This window comes from Apteryx mantelli, chromosome 1 (genome assembly GCF_036417845.1).
Source record: "Apteryx mantelli isolate bAptMan1 chromosome 1, bAptMan1.hap1, whole genome shotgun sequence".
Classification (NCBI taxonomy): domain Eukaryota; kingdom Metazoa; phylum Chordata; class Aves; order Apterygiformes; family Apterygidae; genus Apteryx; species Apteryx mantelli.
Window position 1 is genome coordinate 220,430,031 of NC_089978.1, and position 17,807 is coordinate 220,447,837.

The 17,807-nt window shown below is 46.0% G+C and overlaps 1 protein-coding gene across 1 annotated transcript in view; it reads left to right on the plus strand.

Moving 5' to 3' along the window:
- The window catches only part of EXOC4 (exocyst complex component 4), a 390,836-nt gene that overhangs the window by 328,546 nt on the left and 44,483 nt on the right, over window positions 1-17,807 (plus strand). Inside the window, exon 14 of the mRNA XM_013946956.2 lies at window positions 2,313-2,491. Coding sequence (XP_013802410.1) covers window positions 2,313-2,491 — 179 coding nt within the window. The remainder of the gene's footprint in view (window positions 1-2,312; window positions 2,492-17,807) is intronic.

A 17,807-nucleotide genomic window follows, 5' to 3' on the forward strand; every position in this document is an offset into this window, starting at 1 on the left:
ACGTAGTGAATACTCTCTCAAGCAGATATCCAGAACACTAGCAAAAATTTGCTTCGAGGAAGCGATTGCTATAACAGCAGGTTTAAAATGAAATTCCTGGAATCCGTGAAAACTCTTAAAAGTTATCTTCTGAAACAAGAGTTGCTCATTGCAGGTTGTCTCTATTATAGATTGCGCGGAGCAGTGAATTAGGGTTTCTGCAGGCAAAGATATTTGTTAAAGAGAACAAGCAGATGTGTTTGCTGTCCTTTTGATAGAAACTTGCGTTGCTGTTTTAGGATGAGTGGCAGAATCACATGTATCCGAACAGTAATTTAGGGTATAGCGTCATATAGAGGACCTCATTTGTATTCCTCCCAGGAGTGAAAATAGGAAATACGCCATGCTTTGTTTTCTATAAATTTCCGTTTTTCAGCATGGCTGAAAGTACCGTGTTATTCACGCACAAGCTATCCATCCAAAGCAGTGCCAAAGCCTCGCTTGGTGCGTGGGAAGTCAGAAGAGGAGTCCCTGCGATAAAGCTGAGCTCCTAATCACTGGTGTGGGTAGCGGCATGCTAGTGACTCCTACTAACGTAACAGTTCTCAGATTGGAGTCTGCAAAGAACTGCTTGTTTTAGTGCATTTTGTGCGGGTAAGCCACCTTGAAGGAGGTAGAAATTCACCAAGCGCTTCCTTTCCTACTCTTCCGTCGAAGCAACTGGTGCAGCTGCCCCTGGGATTTGATAGCCTAAATCAAGAGGGGTGGTTGAGCTGGGGGAAAAAAAACATATCCCTGAGATGAATCTTGTAGAAATACCCATTCAGGAAAGCTTTTTAGGGCTTTCTTGAAGTGCAGAAAGGATTTAATTATTTCAGATAGCCGGAATGGGTCAAAATTAACGTCATCATATGGAGAAGAGGAGCAGCTAAATTAACACTGCTGTATTCTTCTGAGGATGGAGACATCCTTGAGTCTCAGTCCTCAGACATAGCCAGTAGAGAAGGTTTTCTCCCAAACCATAGTACCAGGGATACAGCCCTGAGGCAACATATTTTTCATTGTCAAGCAGAAGAAAATCTTCAAAGAGATTTTTTTTTTAGTGAAGGTTATTTTTATTTTGTGCTTTTAATGAATTCAGCTGAGCAATTTTAAACCATTTCAGAGTTGTTTTTTTTCCACAAGTGACAGTGAAGTCCCACAAATCTAGTGAGATGCTGGCAATAAAACTACTTAGAAAGTATATAAAATGCCACTGCTGGAATTATTTTGCTGCAGCTCGTTGCAGCTATTATGCTCAGCAGCATGATTCCTCATTGTAAGTTCATAAAAGATCTAATGACGGGAAGTTGAGGTTTGCAAAGTTGAATGAAAGTGGAATGCAAATTTGTTACAAAAAGAGCAACTAATGATTGGAACAGTGTACTGAGGACCATGGCAAATGTGCCGTCACTTGGAGTCTTTCAATAAAGTATTTCATCCAGAAGCTGTTGTAATTAGATGTAGGAAGCATTGCCCAGGATTCTCCATCCTAATGCTACGCAAAAAGTCATACTGGAGGAGAGTTGCTCCTGGGATTAGTCTCTTGACCTGCAAAAGAGGCGAATACGCCGTGAAAATCCTTCCGGGACTTTACCAAACTAGCTCTTTGCGGAGGTGAGTATTGAGAAAGCTAAATCTGAATGTGAAAGATGGAGCGCGACACCGGAGTGAGCATTTACAAACCCTGAAGGAAGTTTTTCAGATTTTATGTGCAAATCATTATGTGGTGTAAACACATTTGTCTTGGTCGTCCCTTTTCACCAGGTGCTGCATCCGTACTAGTAAAATAATGCACAGAGTAATATTCAAACCCCTTTTTTTTGTCCCTTTGTCCTTTTAAGCCATCAGGTTTCGTGGTACGTTTCTTTTGATGTATATATGAAAAAGATGGATTCGGGGATTGGAAGGACTGACTTGCAAGGGAAGATTAAAAGAACTGCATGTGCAATATGTTATTTATGCATATAACAGAGAGACGGGGAAAGCATCTGCCTGTCTCTGAAGGGTGTAAATGCTGGGGGGGGGAAGGGGTGTTGCAGTTGGTTGGGCTGCAATTTGTAACCACGGGGAGTAAAACTGAATTAAGAGATTGTGAGCTAGAGGTGTCGTGAACTGCAGAATTTTTTATTCTTTGTAACGAGGCATTAAAAACTCCAGCAGATGAAGTTCTCGAAGCCGCTTGCTGGAACAGTTCAGCGCTGGCCAGCGTGACGCTGTCGGTGGTGTGGCTGCTCTCTTCCCCTAGCGACCCTGCGCTGTACTTACGTGGGTGGTTTTGGTTTGCGTTTCAGGGCTGCTTTCGGCAAAGAGTCAGAAGTTCTCATTGGAAACCTGGGAGATAAGCTGATCCCCCAGCAGGAGATCCTGCGCGACGTCAGCGACCTGAAGGCCTTGGCCAACATGCACGAGAGCCTGGAGTGGTTGGCTGGTCGCACGAAGGCGGCCTTCTCCAGCCTCTCAGCCACCCAGAGTAAGTAGCTACCACGGGTTAGGGCCACCTTTGTCTCAAAGGTGGAAACCTAGACAATTATATTGTAGTGACGGGAGGGGACCTCCTTCGTACTCGATTTCAAAGGGGTTTTACGTCCGTTGACAAAGTTCGGTTCTACCAGCTTGCAGGTCACCCAAGGCATCTCTCCTAGGCACGTTCAGTTCTTCAGAGAGCTCAGAGGAGCACTGAAAGCAAAGCAGCTCAGTCTCGTTCCTCCTGGTGAGCGCTGTGGTGTGGCATCGGCTCGGGCTGCATGGTGGGCACCGGGTGAGGATGCCAGGAGCATCACCTTTCCCATAAGCTCTGACCAGTCTTTCAGGGCTTCCTTGAGTTTTCCAGCAGTCCCTGCTAATGACGTTTTATAGGAAAGGATGTCAGTGCTGAGCCGCCGAGACAAGTTTCATTGTCTTTAAAGCATCACTAGCTCACTGAATATTTAAAATATAGAGAGATATAAAATAAATTCAGTGGAGAAGCTGAGCAGCTCTTAATGAGGAGTGCCCTGGTGTACATGTCAGCGGGGCACTGCCATTCGCTCTGCGGAGGCAGAAGTAACCCTGGTTGAGCTGGGGTGCGGGGAGGACAGGGAAGCGGGAGCCTGGAGGAGCCCCCACTTCTGCTCCTGGCCGTCAAGGGTTGCCTGCGTTGCCTTCGCGAGATCCTTTCACTTGGCCGTGCTTCAGCTTTCCCTCCTCACCCCGGAGAATAGTGATTTTTCTGGCTGGCTGGCGCGCAGGGACGTGATTAGTGTTGCTTCTCCTCTTATCGCCGTTATCGGCGTGGTCAGCGCTGGCTCGCGTTCGGAGCTGTGGCTGCGCACCAGAAACAGAGCTCGGCACAAGCAGGCTCCGCTTGCTGCCCGAATCCTTTCTACCAACACATATTAAGCTGTTTTAATAGCACAAAATACTTTTCACCACGACGGCAATGCTGTTGTGTGGACATCGCTGGGGACCCTGGCGTGATTAACGTCAGCAGATTGCGTTTGAATGGGGTGGCACTGTGCCGAAGATGACGTCTTCAACCTGATAGCCACCTCGATCCCATGCCGTAGTAGCAGCGCTACGGTCCGCGGGATGCAGCTATGTGTGATTATTGCTCTCCTTGGAAGTTGAAAATCGTTGGCTCATCAGCCTTGCAGCAGCGCGCTTGCCCAGCCGTGCTCCGGCGGCTCAGAAGAGCAGACTCGCCTCTCTTTTCTGCTCCTTAAAAAATTGAGGGATATGCAGCCAGCCAGTTAACTCAATTGGCAATCTTCCTAGCCGTCTCTTTTTAAACGGTTTTTTTTTTGTAATAGATAGGCTGTATAATGCCAGGTCCTTTTATTCTGATCGTTTTCGGAAAGAGTTTTGGTTGTACGCTGAGAAACAAATGCTGTAAAGATTTAGACAGCGCACACTGAATAGTGCGACAACTCTTAATCCGTGTCTCTTAGCACTTCTGCTGTTACTGACTCCTGGGGATTTTACTTTAGCTCAGCTGGCACGGGTCTAAGCTTTTCTTAGGGCCGGGGGGTTTGGTTCTCGCCTGCCTGCTGTGATGTGCCAGAGGTTGGCCCTGAGGAAGTAGCCGTAAATTTGTTTTAACGCTTTGCCTTGCCCTCGGTCCCTCTAGTGTAACAGCGTGCGTTTTACAAACATTGAGCGTCCTCTGTTGTCTCCGTGCAGGCAATATGGATTATATTAAATGCAGCTGCCCCAGGCATGGAAGGAAGCATCTGTTTAATTGTAACACGGCACCGTAGATGAGGAGTAGAGCAGAAGAAGAGCTTAACAGCGAAGAAAGTTGCACAGCTTGGTAGGATACCAGAATACCAGGGGACATGCTGGGGATGGACTGCATTTTGGCAGTTTGTGCCGTCGCTGTCACCCAAAAGCACATTGCAGTGGAGCGGGATCCTGGGGGAAGATAGTCACAGAAGAGCAGGTCTGTGGGCAACCCGCTCTTCTGAACTTTCATGGGAATTCGGCATTGAAAATCACCTCGGTCTTATTTTCTGAGAAAGCGATGGGGGCCATTCGCTGGCGCTAAACAGTAAGGTCGTCACTTTATATCTCAGTTTAAGTAATTGCCCCCCGAGAGCAGAGCTTCTCTATGGCTGAATGACAATCTTCTGGCTTCTCTGTGGCTGAACGACGATCCTTCCCGTGGTTTATAGCTCTGCTCTAGAGCAGGAGCCTTTAAGCTCTTGCACTCCAGCTGCCTTTGATCACTCTGTTGGGATCCAGAATGATAACCGAGATTATACAGTCACCTGACATGTAAAGACCCAAAATGTTACGGGGGGCTTTAAAATTCCTATAACCCCTACATGGAGTTCTGGATAGCCGAGCAACAAGAAGTGCTGTGCTCTCACAGTGTGTCCGTTGTAAGAATATCAAAGCACAACGGTAAATGCTATTAAAATTCAATAGCCAAATACTTCTTCCCAGAACTTTATTTTAGTTACAGGGGGAGTTCTTTTGGCTGAGGAGTTGCGCTCGAACAGTCACAGTTGTTAGAAATAGAAACATCTCTGATAATTTCAGTTCTAGCTGAAACTCAAAACTTTCAAAAAATCAATATTTTCCAAACATAAAAGTGTACGCACATGACTTTCTAGCTTCTGAGAAGATGTTACACACAGCCGTGAATAAACATAAAAGTACGAAGTGTAATATTTTACTTGGCAGCATCCTCCTGACAATAAAAATTCATCTTCCTTTGTAATAACTTCATACCGACGCACTAAAATGTCTGTATACAAATGCCAGGAATGTCTGAAACAAGAGGAAGAACTAGCAGTGTTAGGAAATGATAGTGGCTGTTGACCTCATGGTTATAAATGAAACCTGGTGGAATATTTCTCATAAATGGAACATCAATAGAGCTGACTGCAGTCTATGTGGGAGAAAGAAAAAGTGGTGCCGAGGGGCAGAGGTGGTGGTATAAGTCAGAAGTATTTACAAATCCAGCAAGCTACAATGATATACAGGGGAGCGCAATTCTTTGGGGGGAGAATACAAAGAATAAAGAACAGAGGAAAAATGAGATGAGATGTCTGCTTGCTTCCCACCTGGACAGGAGGAGAACAGCAACACAAATGTGCTTGGACTGAGCTGGGAGGAGAAAAGAGTTCAAACCACCTAGGATTGTTTCAGAGTCATACAATGTTAATGCCGCTGTGCTCAGCTGTCACACAAGTTGCTCTGTTCTCTTCCATGTTGGGTTTGATCACCTGAATTTCTGATCATCTGATTGCCTCTAGCCACAGCATATTAATGAGAATCAGGGTGAGAGAGGGAGGAAGGGAAGTAAACTGGCCAAAAGTAAAGCTAAATAAAGGATTTTTTTTCTACCATGGGCTGAAGCTCACCAGAGCTCAGATTGCCCTAAGTGGAGCGGGCTTCCTCAGCTCTGCAACCATTCAAAAGTTGCTCCAGCTCTTAAATCGTTCCTCAGTTTCAGCATCGGTAACTTTGATTTTAAGAAATGCAGGTGTGAAACCCGGGTTTAATGCAACTGGAATGCTTCGTTCTTTATATGCAAGTCAGGAGGCTGTTATTCCCCCAGCTCACTGTCGGGAGCTGGCTTGGAGCTGTTGGGCAGCTGTTGCCTTCCTTTGAGCAACTCTGTCTTCTGCTTTATTTTACTCTTTGGAATGAACGGTACATTATGGTGTCTATGCTTGAACAAGAGCATTAATCCCCTTAACTGGTAATAATCCCATTAACTGGTAGGGTTTTATCATCCGTGCGCACCGCGTGTTGGGCCAATGCGTGATGAGTAAATGAAAGCATTATTGAAGAAGTAGGGAACCAATTCGAGTTGAGTGGCAGTCTGTCTGGTGCTCCCTGTTACGATGACAACTCGATGTGCATCTTAACTGTATCACTCTTTAGTCTGGGTACTTGCTATCCTGCACACTGGTATCTGTGTCTCATTTCATAGCTGAAGTGTGTTTTCCCAACATTTGGGGAGTTTTCCTCGCTTCTAACAGGCGGGCGAGTGTCAGAAAGAAAGCATGTGTCCAGGTTTTTGGCCATTTTCTAGAGACTCATTTCTGTCCCAGCACCTTGAGATTAAATCTTGGCCTCACTCAAGGCATTGTCAAAGCTTTCAGTGAGTGATTGGGACCAGAATTTTTGGTGCATTGCCAGAAATACCATATCTCCACCAAGCCCATGACATGGTGGTGGTAGCCCCGTTGTCCTTCCTTGGAGAAAGTCTGCAGCTTTTCTGGCGGAGATTCCTTGACTGTAAATGGCCAACTTACGGGCACAGCTATTCGTGTTAGGAAACCAAGAGGCAGGGTTGGGCACATATTGAAGTCTTTTGGGAAACCCGCTAAAAAGGGGGCTATGTTTGGTGGCTTTGTGGTTAGGCTGTCAAAAGGCCCCTTACTCCAGATAAAAATTCAATAACCTTTCGCTGTGGATGTGCCGCAATTATCACTCATTTAAAAACAGTCTTGCTAATAGAGTGTTTTATCATGCTGGACAGTCTCTGCATTCTTCATTATTTAGTGTTTGCTAAGCTGATGGCTCTTCCATAGCTCTCCCCTTATCTGCCTTCCCTCAGAATTGGATTTTGTATTTTCCGAACCAGTCAGATATGACAAAGTCATTTTCTTCTTCTCTTGTCTTTTGAGGGAATACAAACTTCCTTTTAACAATAACCGTTTCGGGATTAAAGTTGTGGGAAGTGGATGAATCAACTGGGGAAGTCAAGCAAATTTTAAACAGGTTATATATGAAAATGGGAGTGAGGTTTCCTCTCCTCTTCCTCCGCTGCTTCTCTGCCGTGCCGTCCACAGATGTGTTACACACGCATGCTTTTCCCCTGCCAGAGCTTCAGCCGTCTGAAGCCCTCTGAGTATTTTACAAAAAAAGGAATTATTATGCACGACGAAGAAGTTGGGGCAATCTTTACGTTTATAAGATGGTTGTGTGCAGTGTGTAGGTAGAAAGATGAAAGATTAGCCATTAGCTCCGCGAGCTGTAGGGCATCTTGTGCCTTTGGATTGCTGCAGTCAGCAGTTAGTGCCCTGCTGACTGAAACACCGCGTTTAAAACGACTCGCTCACGTGAAGACAGACTTGTCTTTCTCTTCTACATGGCTTTTTGGAAGTCAGGTGAAGCTTTTACATTTGTACGATGTGTCCGCGCATGTGTATCGATAAGTAGATATCCTTGCATCTGCCCAAAGCTTTGCCGAGTCTATTTTCCTCACTTTCTGTGCGTGCTTTCTGCTTCTCGTCTTTAATGAAGAATTTTTTGGAGTTTCAGTACCTTTGACAGGTTGGTCTTGAAGAACAGGCCTCTAGCAGTAGTCCCAAGAAAGACGTGTCCTTTCCTTCCATTGCCTTACCTACAAAAAGAGCATCCTTTTAGAAAGGGATGCTGAGGCTCCATGAGTAGTCAAAGTTGGGAGGTGCATCAAGGAGCACCAAGTATTGGGTTTTAGGGTATTGAAAAGAAGGCAGAAGTGGAAAAAAGTCCGAGCGTTGCCACAACCTATCTTTTTATTGCGCGGTGTTTGCTGCTTTTCGTAGCGCCCCAGCTCCCAGGTTCACGTGATCAGCTGAGACCCTTACTGTAAATGGAAACGGCGCACATACCCCCATCCCTCCTTTTCTGCAGAGAAAAGCTTCAAAAGCATGAAGGTTAAAGGACCCGAAACATGCTGTTCTCTAAAACCAAGCCAAACTGATGATTTCTTTGACTGTTCACTTAAGATTCAGCTTGGCCCCGCTCCTGATTTGCGACCCCAGCTCCTCCCCATCTCCCCCAGCGTCCCTCAGATGTTGCCACAAGAAGCAAAAACCCTTTAAAATGGCAAGATTCAAAGTCTTCTGCACGAGCCTGGCTTCAGACAGGCTTCAGGCTGATCCTGTGCCTGCAGCAGCAGAAAGTAGAAGGTGAACTCTAAATATTTAGAAAACGAAACGCGAGTACAAGGAATTAAGTTTTGCAGCTCGGCCGTAATTGCCTCCGGGGGAAGCAGCCCTGTGCTGGAGCTCGGTGCACGGGGGACCTCCGTCGCTTGGACTCACGGGCCCTCGAGGAAGCGTCAACTCTGCTGCTCTCTGCAAGCAGCAAAGCAAACACAGCGGAGCGCCGTTTCGCAGCTACCCGCCTGTCACTTGGCAGACGCAATTTGCCGTCGCTCGCTGGAAGCGCGGCGATTTGCATGAGACGCGGAGCTAATCACTGCGTGCGGTTGAGCCAGCCGCACGTGAGATTTTAATGAGAAACGCGGAAACGCCACGCTCCCCCTTGGAAGCGGGGGTGGGTTTGCACACACCGTTGACCTGCACGAGGCTTTGCAGCTCTCCCCCTGCCACGTTACGTGGACCCTTTTTTGGGGGGGAAGGCGAGGCACGTTTCCACCAAGGCTGCAGACTGTTCCCGCTGGCCGGGAGCCTTCCTGCCCGTGCCTCTGCAATCAGGCCGGCCGTGAGAGCCGGCAGCAGATTGTTTAAGTGATGTCAATATGTCAAAGCGATGCAGCTGCCAATATGCAGATAGCCAGATAAATCCCTCTTGTTCTTCTCGAGGAAGCCGCTTCCCATTTGAGTCTTAGCTCTTTTTTATCCCCCCCTTCCCACCCAAGCAATTCAGATCGTACCGCCGGACGTAAAGGGCGCAGCGTGGCGGTTGTTGCTGTCGTGGGCTTCGTTTTGACATGCGGCAATTTTCCTGGAGCGCTCATAATTCCCGCTGCCATGTTCGACTGTAATCCCGCGATTTCCAAATTAGCAGCCTCAGTCTCGAATGGGGCTGTGAACCTGCCAGATTTGATTGCAGAAATGCTTAGAAGGGAATTCACAACGAGGACACCAGCAATAAAGCCTAGGAATCGCTGGCTTCTTCTGATGATGTTGAAGGGCAGAAAGAACATGGCTATGGCCTGATAGCTGAGTCCGGTTAGGAATGCTGTCAGAAGGTATTTTGGTTTGTTAGTGTGTTTTTAAGGCGTTATAAAATGCAGAGATATTTGGGGGGTCAGCAAGGAGAACTCGCTGTGATTTACATTGTGATCAGAGCAGAGCTTGGCCAAAACTTCAATGTGAGGAGTTTGCAGTTCTCGGGACCTTTCCTAGTGATCAGCAATCCATATAGCAAACTTATTTTATCCAGGATGGCTCCAAAGCGGGTAACCTTCTGTTTGTGGGTGCTTTCCCCCCAGAATCAAAGGGGGACATGCAGAAGATGCTGTCACCGCTCATTCTGCAGACGGGCAGCACTTCGCCTCGCAGCCTTTCTGATGAGCTGAGGCTTTATCCAGAAGTGAAGGGGGGGAAAAAGGTTGGCTTAACAGCTTTTTACCAAATAGTGCAGATTATCTGTCACGGGCTGGCTCTTATTAATGATAGCACTCAGCATTTGCATTGCATTTTCCAGCCACAGATCTCAGAATACTTTGAAAAGGTTAGTGAAGGCCATTACGTAGCAGGACTATTCTGGGCCACTTAGCGTACCGCGCGGCAGCCGTCCCTTTGCCTGGCGCCGTATGCCTCCCGCTACTGAAATAGGCTTTGATGGCTGATAGAAAGCATCCTGCCACACTCGAGAAAGTGAGGTCTTTAAAAATTGATGATGGAGCCCCTTTATACCACTCTGCCAGAGTAAAGGGGCTATAATTTACGGTCACTTTTAAGGCCCCTTTCTGCTGGCAGAGTGCTGTAAAGGGGCCTCGGTACAAATGAAAATCAGGCCCGACGTGGTGTTAAAATTGATGCCTTTCATTTAGTAGTCAGGCCACACTGTGGTGGTGAACTCAGGTGCCTCTTTGTGCTTAACCCCAGTGTTTCGAATGAACTGAATTCAGCTCTTAAATGTGGCTATATTTCTCACAAGTTGGGACTTGGGTGTTTTTTTCTGTCATTGAACTTGTAATGCATCTTGCTGTATTGATTGCTCGTGGGGAAACTTTTTTGGAGACACCTTTGGTTAATAGACAACCTTATTTAAAAGCCAGATTAAAGCTGATCAGCACGTGCCTGACCTCATGCAGCAGAAGGACTTAGTGAATTCTGTTGCTTCATTATCACAGCAAAAGTGCATTTCCTTGTAAAACAGAAAAACACGCAAATTTCTTCCCAATGCAAAACATCTGCCATTAACTTAAAAAGATACGTTTTGAGGGCTTGTATTATCTAATGGTGTCCTATTGCTTCAATATAACTTGTTCTAAATGAGCACTTTCCATTTTAGCTTCTTAAGCAGTCTCATCGTCCAATTTTTGTTGTTTCACTTAAGAGACTGAACAGTTAGTGCTGTATTCTGTAAATGCTAAAAGCTTGGTCAAACCCCTTTCTCAGTCCTAATACAGACGTGTACATCTTTTTCCATCTCAAGGCAGTGCACACACTGTCTGAAGGGAGATGCCAGTGTCCCAGGCTGATCCCTTTCCAGCTCTGCCGTCCAGACTGATCACGTTGACTCAGTTTGTGTCTATATGGTGTGGATGCAAGTTCACCCTGCCCATGCCCTGAGCTGACCACATGAATGTGGTTAGTCCTGCAATAAGCTCAGGACGTCAAGCCCTGCTCGAGGGCAGAGTGTATTCATTTGGTCTGGGAACTGCTGGTTCAAAGTGGTGCTGGATGTGCTCATGCAGACACTAGATGGTTCAGAGCAGAAGTAGAGGAAGCCAACATGAAAAGATCTTCTTGGGTGTCTTATCTGCATCGCAGTGACTCCAGTCCACATAGTTCCCTCTTGTCAGTCCCACTGCTCAGCCGATTCTTGTGCTGATGTCTCTTGGATGTTGCAGAGGTGACCAACGCCATCTCTCTGCTACTACAAACACCTTTGTCCACAAAGCGCTTTGGGTTAGTGTTTAAATGGGAAATGACAGATGTGCCTCAAGTTGTGGGTTCCCCCGCGTGGGTATCCCATGAGCAAGGGCAGGAGAACTTTGTCATCCTCAAGCACAACAAAAGGCGGATCTCTCAAGTCCGAACCGAACCATTGTAATCACCTGCACTGTGATCACCACTGAATTAATCTTTTGATTACTTAAATTACTTAATTAGCAGACCAAAAATACCCACCAAAACCTTCTTAAAGAAGCTTTACTAGAAGTTACAAATGTACTTACCTTTTGGAAAGCTGCCACAATTGGGCTGGAAACTCCTAAGATAATATTTAGACCTTGGGTTCAGCAGATACAGCAGGGCATCTGGATTTACTCTGTACTGAACAGTAAAAGCCTAACCAGTGTCAGAGCGCAAAGGCCTTTCAAAAGACATTCAGAGAGGAGGTATTAAGTATCTGGCAGCAGTCTGACATACAGCATTTATGAGCCTTTTATCGGTGACTCCAAGAGCCATTTCTCTCAAAGAGCTTCCAGACTGAATGGTTTGACCCAAGCTATTAAAATGGGATATTTTTTTCTCCAAGTGCCTAGTCAGCAAAATCGTCTTGGGATCCAAAAGCCAAGCTGCGTCTCTTGATCTCATAACATCACCAAAGCTGACCAAGAGCTGAGCAGAACAATTCAGACAGCGGACAAGAATCCAGCTGGTACCTCCTAGCTGAGTCGGCTTTTGGAGGACTAGCAGCACTGAACATTTGTTTGGGACAGTAATGCTACTTTACTGTAGTAACAGTAAAGGCCAGCCTTCAAGACTGGCAGGGAGCTGCTAAACTCATGAAGGCACAATGGCTACTTTGATAGAGCCTGAGCTTTAAGAGATTATTTTGATTTGTGTTATAATTTTGATGATAAAATTTCATAGCTCAGATATGGGTCTGTTTTGCTGGATCCCAGGGATTAAAACCACACAGGCATCAGTCAACTAAGTTAATGAAGAGCTTTTGTTTTCTTGTGAAAGTCATCTCCCAGTGCCTTTCAGTGCCTTTTTTTCCCTTGAAGGTCTGCAGCGGAGCTGTTCTTATGGATTAGTGGTTACTGCTTGCTCCAGCCTTGAAGCTTTACATCAAATATTTAACGGTTAGAAAATGAGACGTTGTTTTTCTGACCTGGATGCTGAGCATTTATGGTCCTTTATCTCAGACAGTAGGCGCACCGCTGCGATGCAGTCCCATGCATTGATCTGGTGTGGGGGGTCAGCACGTAGCTTACTGTTATGATTACACTAATTACTCTGGTTCCAGTATTCTTTTCTTCCACCCACCAGCCTTAGACACAGGGGACTGTCATGTAAATAAGTGACCTAATTAGCAGTGCACTCATACCATTTTACAATGAGGATCCCTCATGAGTAATACCAGGAAACCAAGGTCCTTGTGGAAATAACTCCAAAGAGCCTGCTGTCCACACCAGCCCTCTGCACCACTTGGTTCATGCGTTAGGAGCTGTGTATCTCTTCTGAACAAAATGACTCATCGGTGTCAAAGTTTAGTAGCAGTAGATCCACGTGCTTCTCCTTTGTTTGTTATAGGTAACAGCTTAACTGTAGTGTGGATGGGTCAAAATCATTTCCAAAACTAGGTGACCAGACTTGGACTTGTGGCCTCAGCATTGACACTGGAAACTTTCCCACAGTGTGTGGGCTACAGGATTGCTCTCATCTAATTGGCATTTATCTTCATACAGGACTTGAGGCAAATGACTCTTAAATAAGCAGGAATCGGGGAGAATCAGGCTGTGCCCAAGTCTGCTGCAGCTGATGCAAAGCATAACGTTCTGCTGATGTAAGGTAGTCTGCAATGTGCCCATCTCCTTTCCTGAGAGTAGATTCTGCACTTTTCCCCTTCTTCACCCTATGCTTGAAAACATTCATAGTTCGCACGGACATTCAGGTTCACACGTTCCTCTGTATCCTGCTGGAAAAGACTTATTCCTTCCAGTTTGTCTTCCAGCATAGACCCTCATGCTACTACTCCTGCTGTTTTGTAAACCAACCTATTTAAAAACAAACAGTCACCCAAACACTGTTGCATTCATAAATGTCAACACCCAGAAAAAGATCCTTAAGGTATATACTTAACTGTATTTATCTGCATTATACACTCCTCACCTTGTCCCCCCCTCTTTGCAAAGGAGAGCACCGTAGCTCTTGTGCATCAGGACACCAGCTGACTTCAGCACTTCCCTTCTTCGTTCTTCCAGTGAGCCCAGAAGACTGTGAGGTTAAAGTCCTTTTAAAAATATATCCCTCTCAGGATGTCTGTTATCCAGAGAAGTTTTGCAGTGATGCTAACCCAGGTTTTTCTGACGTTTACTGGCAAGGGGTAGTACGATATCTTGGAGGGGCCTGAGGAGAGAAAAGAAAAAGTCGAGTTTGTGCTTGTGTTTGTGTGGGCAATTTGGTGGCATCTCAACAGGTTTTGAGTGTCTCCCCCTTTCCTGGCCCGGTTGACCAACTCCTTAACAAAATGTCTTGATCCATCAGTTTTTATGTCAAGGCTCAGTTATGCTGCGTTCTCACAGTGTCCTAATACCAGTCACTGATTTTTGTGTTCTGAGGAAACCATATGTGCAGGTTGACAGCTCTTTATAGGTTTTTTTATATTAGCCCAAGTGCGTGGCCAACACCGGTCTTTTGTGTTCTTTTATCCTGCCAAAGAAATTCATAATTTCAGTTCTTGTAGGTCACCGCCTAACAGCGGTGTGTAGAGACTCTTACGTAAAGACAATGCATAAACGTCTGCTGACATTCTCCACTGCCTCGCTTCACATGTTCGTGACTCCTCTAATTTTCACAAATGCCCAGCGTTCCTGCCCAATGCTCATCAATGAGTTAACAGCGGAGACATCGTGCTCTGACTCAGATACCATTGAAATGCCATTAATTTTAAGCTGTGTACATTATGTTTATTCTAAAGGCTGTGAAGCATTCTTTATTAACAGTTAAGTTAAAATAGTCTCCATCAGCTCTAAGGACACAGTGCCTTTCACAAAGCAGGTAGCCTTGAGGTTTTTTTGGTTTTCCTTTCACTCATTTTTGTTTGTTCATTCACAAAAGTTGACGTTTTTTAATATGTCTTCTCTGCTTATTGAAAGCAGTGACAAAGCTGCCACTGACTTTAATGGGGAAAGAAATTAGCTTTGGGTGAATTTCTGGCTCCATGTGGATTGATGGAAGTGTCTCCATTGACTTTGCTGGAGCTGCAATTTTGCCCTGTCTTAAATGAGAATTAGTCGGGTGAAGCGTGTGGCTGGTTTTGGCTAGCCAAGCACAAAGAAGGGTGGGAAATATTTAACAGACAAAAAATACCTTCCGTAACTCGAAAGCAGATTAATGGATTTTTACTAAGCTTTCTAAATCAAGTCACTCCTGCGGTGGTACAATTCGGCCCAAGAAGTAATATTTCTGAGAGAGGTAGGGAAGGGGAAAGTTACATTATAAATTACTGAAAATAGGAAAATTAAACATGGAGAAGCCTTCTTAGCTGCGGAGCACTGGGACAGCAAGCCCTGGACCATACAGTGAGAGTCTTCCATATTCAACGTCTACATCCGTGGTAGCTCTCCGAGTCCTGTCTGCAGCTGCACAATTTGCATCCTTCAGTGAAAAAAACCTGCTCTGCAGCCCGCAAGATGGATTTCTGTTTAGAGTTTTGTAAATGAACCGAGGCTTTTTTTTAAAAAAAAAAACACCTGTTCCAGACTTGAATGCAAAATACTTAGAGCAAAGTGTTCGGCAAGCAAGCCTTTCAGTGGGTTATTGTACGATGGAGCTAGAACCTCCCACCACGTTTTTTTTTTTTCCCCTGCCCCTCTAGCTCTTGGAGACAAGTTTTCCCTGATAATCCCTTTCTCAAGGCTGTATATTTGCAAAAACTAATGGAAAACAAACCACTTTTAGAGGAGTTATTGCCTTTTTAAAAGTGCTAATTTCCTTGCGAAATTTATGCCTGCCGGCAGAGGCAGACGAGGAGCTCCGCAGGCAGCTCTAACAAGACAATTCATTAACTAGCAAGTGTACACACGCCATAAAAAACATTAATTCACAAAATGAAAAACTAATAGAGTGTTTAGCCCGTTCTTTATCACCGGTGACAGTCTGTGCTCTCCTCGTCATTAGTGTTTACTGAACTGATGGGAGCTGCAGCCCGGCCTGCTTATCACCACTCATCGCAAATGAGTTTTGATGCTTTTTCCCAGCGTGGCTGGGCTGTCCTCTCTCCCGCTCTTGAATTTTAACCTGTAGTTCAGGGCAGAGATGCGTGGAAGGCAGATGACGAACCTTCAGTTCTGGCTGGCTGTTTGGAAGTTTGGGGCGTAAGTTATCTTTCCTTCCCTGTCTTCTTCAGAACCTCAAGGATTTCCACCCCAAGGGGAAACTCTTGCTTTAAAGATCTTCCAGTATGATCCTGATTCCCTGTGCTAGGGAAGAGGATTCTTTAGGAGGAATTTGCTATGGGTAATGTTAGTGAGAAGCTCTCCCTGCCCCGGCTGAACGTACTTTCTCTTTAGTTCTGCTCAGCCTTTAAGTGTTGACCTAGCTTTGCCCCCTCAGCGTCGGTGCAAGATTTTGCCATCGATCTCAGTAAAAGGTGAGCCAGACCAGTGCTGAGGACTTGGAAAATGCCATCCTCACGTCTTTTGTTTGAAAGGGCCGGACCCGTTAAAATTTGTCCTCGCTTCTTGGTATTTGTTTTGTTTTAACAAGACTCGGTGTTCTTTCCCATGTCTCTCTAGCGGTCAATATGGTCAGCTGTGTACACAGCCTGCATGCGTGCGTGCATTAAATGTTCTCCATATCTCAGAGCTTTGCAGAGATCAGGGCCGCTCGCTTCGCTCAAGGATGGGGCTTGAATCCAGGATGTGGGATGCAGCATGTGGCTTAGCTGGGCACTGACTCTCATCGCCTCTTCTTATCTCTTCCCACACTTGTCTGTACACAGCTCTTGCCAATCTTGGAGACAAGGAGTCGGGCAAGCTGGACCTTAGTCCTGACCCTGGGCACCTTCTGATTATCCCTTTCTTGGTGCTTAAATCCGAGCCAAAGGGAGCGATGAAAGATCTTTTCCCCATGTAACTCTGCCTCTGAGTTTGAGACTCGATCTGCCACGACGCCTCTTAGTTAAGGCCTGTGGTTCCTCTTTCTCTTGGCATCTGCTGGTTGAAAAGCCTGCAAATGGGCGTACGTGCTGCTTTACTCAAGGGAGTTGGCCCTGTTAACCTCACAGGGTTATCGTTTCATTCAAGCTGTGGACATGCATTAATGTGTGCAAGAACGAGCATCTGTAACGTGAGTAATAACACGAGATAACCGTATCCGGAGGCCTGGAAATGAAAGTCGGAGCGCTGGTCTGCAGTGCCATGGCCCTTGCCAGCTGCGTGGGCTAGGGACCTGCATTTTGGTTTGCATGAAGAAGACAAGTGATGCTGTGATGGGTGGAAAGATTAAAGTGCTAGATGAAAGTAACTGTGCAGGTAGGTGGCAGAGGGACTCCTTTTCCTGGAATTCTTGAGAGATATCATTGCTCCATATTTTTCTCTGTATTTAAAATCTGTAAAGAGAACAATTTAGGCCAGAAGGAGCAAAGCAGCAATATCTGCATAAATATTTAAAGTAGTCTGCCGTAGCTAAGAGCCCCAAAGGTTCAATCCACACTTCTAAAAAGGGAGGGAAAGGTTGTCATAACCAAAATCTAGCTTTGGTTGCCCAGTTCTTGTAGCTCTGAAATGAATTTCGTGAACTTTGGGAGAATCAAAATCCAGTTCCAGATTTTATGGCTCGTTCCCTCCCTTTTCTATAGAGCTGCAGCTCTGAGATCCCCAAACAGACCAATTTAGAGGAAGACAGTGAATGATCTATGCCTTAGAGCTTCAAATACTACTCGTGCAGCCAGAAACCGGTCCAAGTGGCCATATGGGTTGCATATAGTTGTTGTTGTTCATTATTTCTCTAGCACCACAGGTGTGCCGAGCGCTTTGCAAGAAGATAAAAAGAGAAGGCCCCTGCTCCTCTGAGAGCTTACGCTCCAAATTAGATCGAGACTGCATCCCAGGAGCGATAAGAGATCAAAGTGGGAGGAAAGATGTGTAACCACAGAAAGACAAGCAGCTCGAGAGCAGGGTCCTGGTAGTTATTCCCACAGAGAGCAAATCATTTGAGTTGATTTGCTTTGTCTGCTTCTCTTTGGTTATTTAGGCTTTTTAATCTTCGGCAAGTCCTAGCGCGTATCCAGGCTTCCGCAGCTGAAGGCCGACGTCGCCGTACCCCTGCACGGAGGCAGTGCCCCGGTATTTCTCGCGTTCCCTGTTGGTGGGGTCTCGGCATCCCACCGCTGTTCACCGGTCCCCCTCCCCGAAGCACGTGCTCACCAGCTTCACCAAATCAGCTTCTTTCCTCTACCCAGCTCTGGCCCAGATCGACGGACAAGCACGG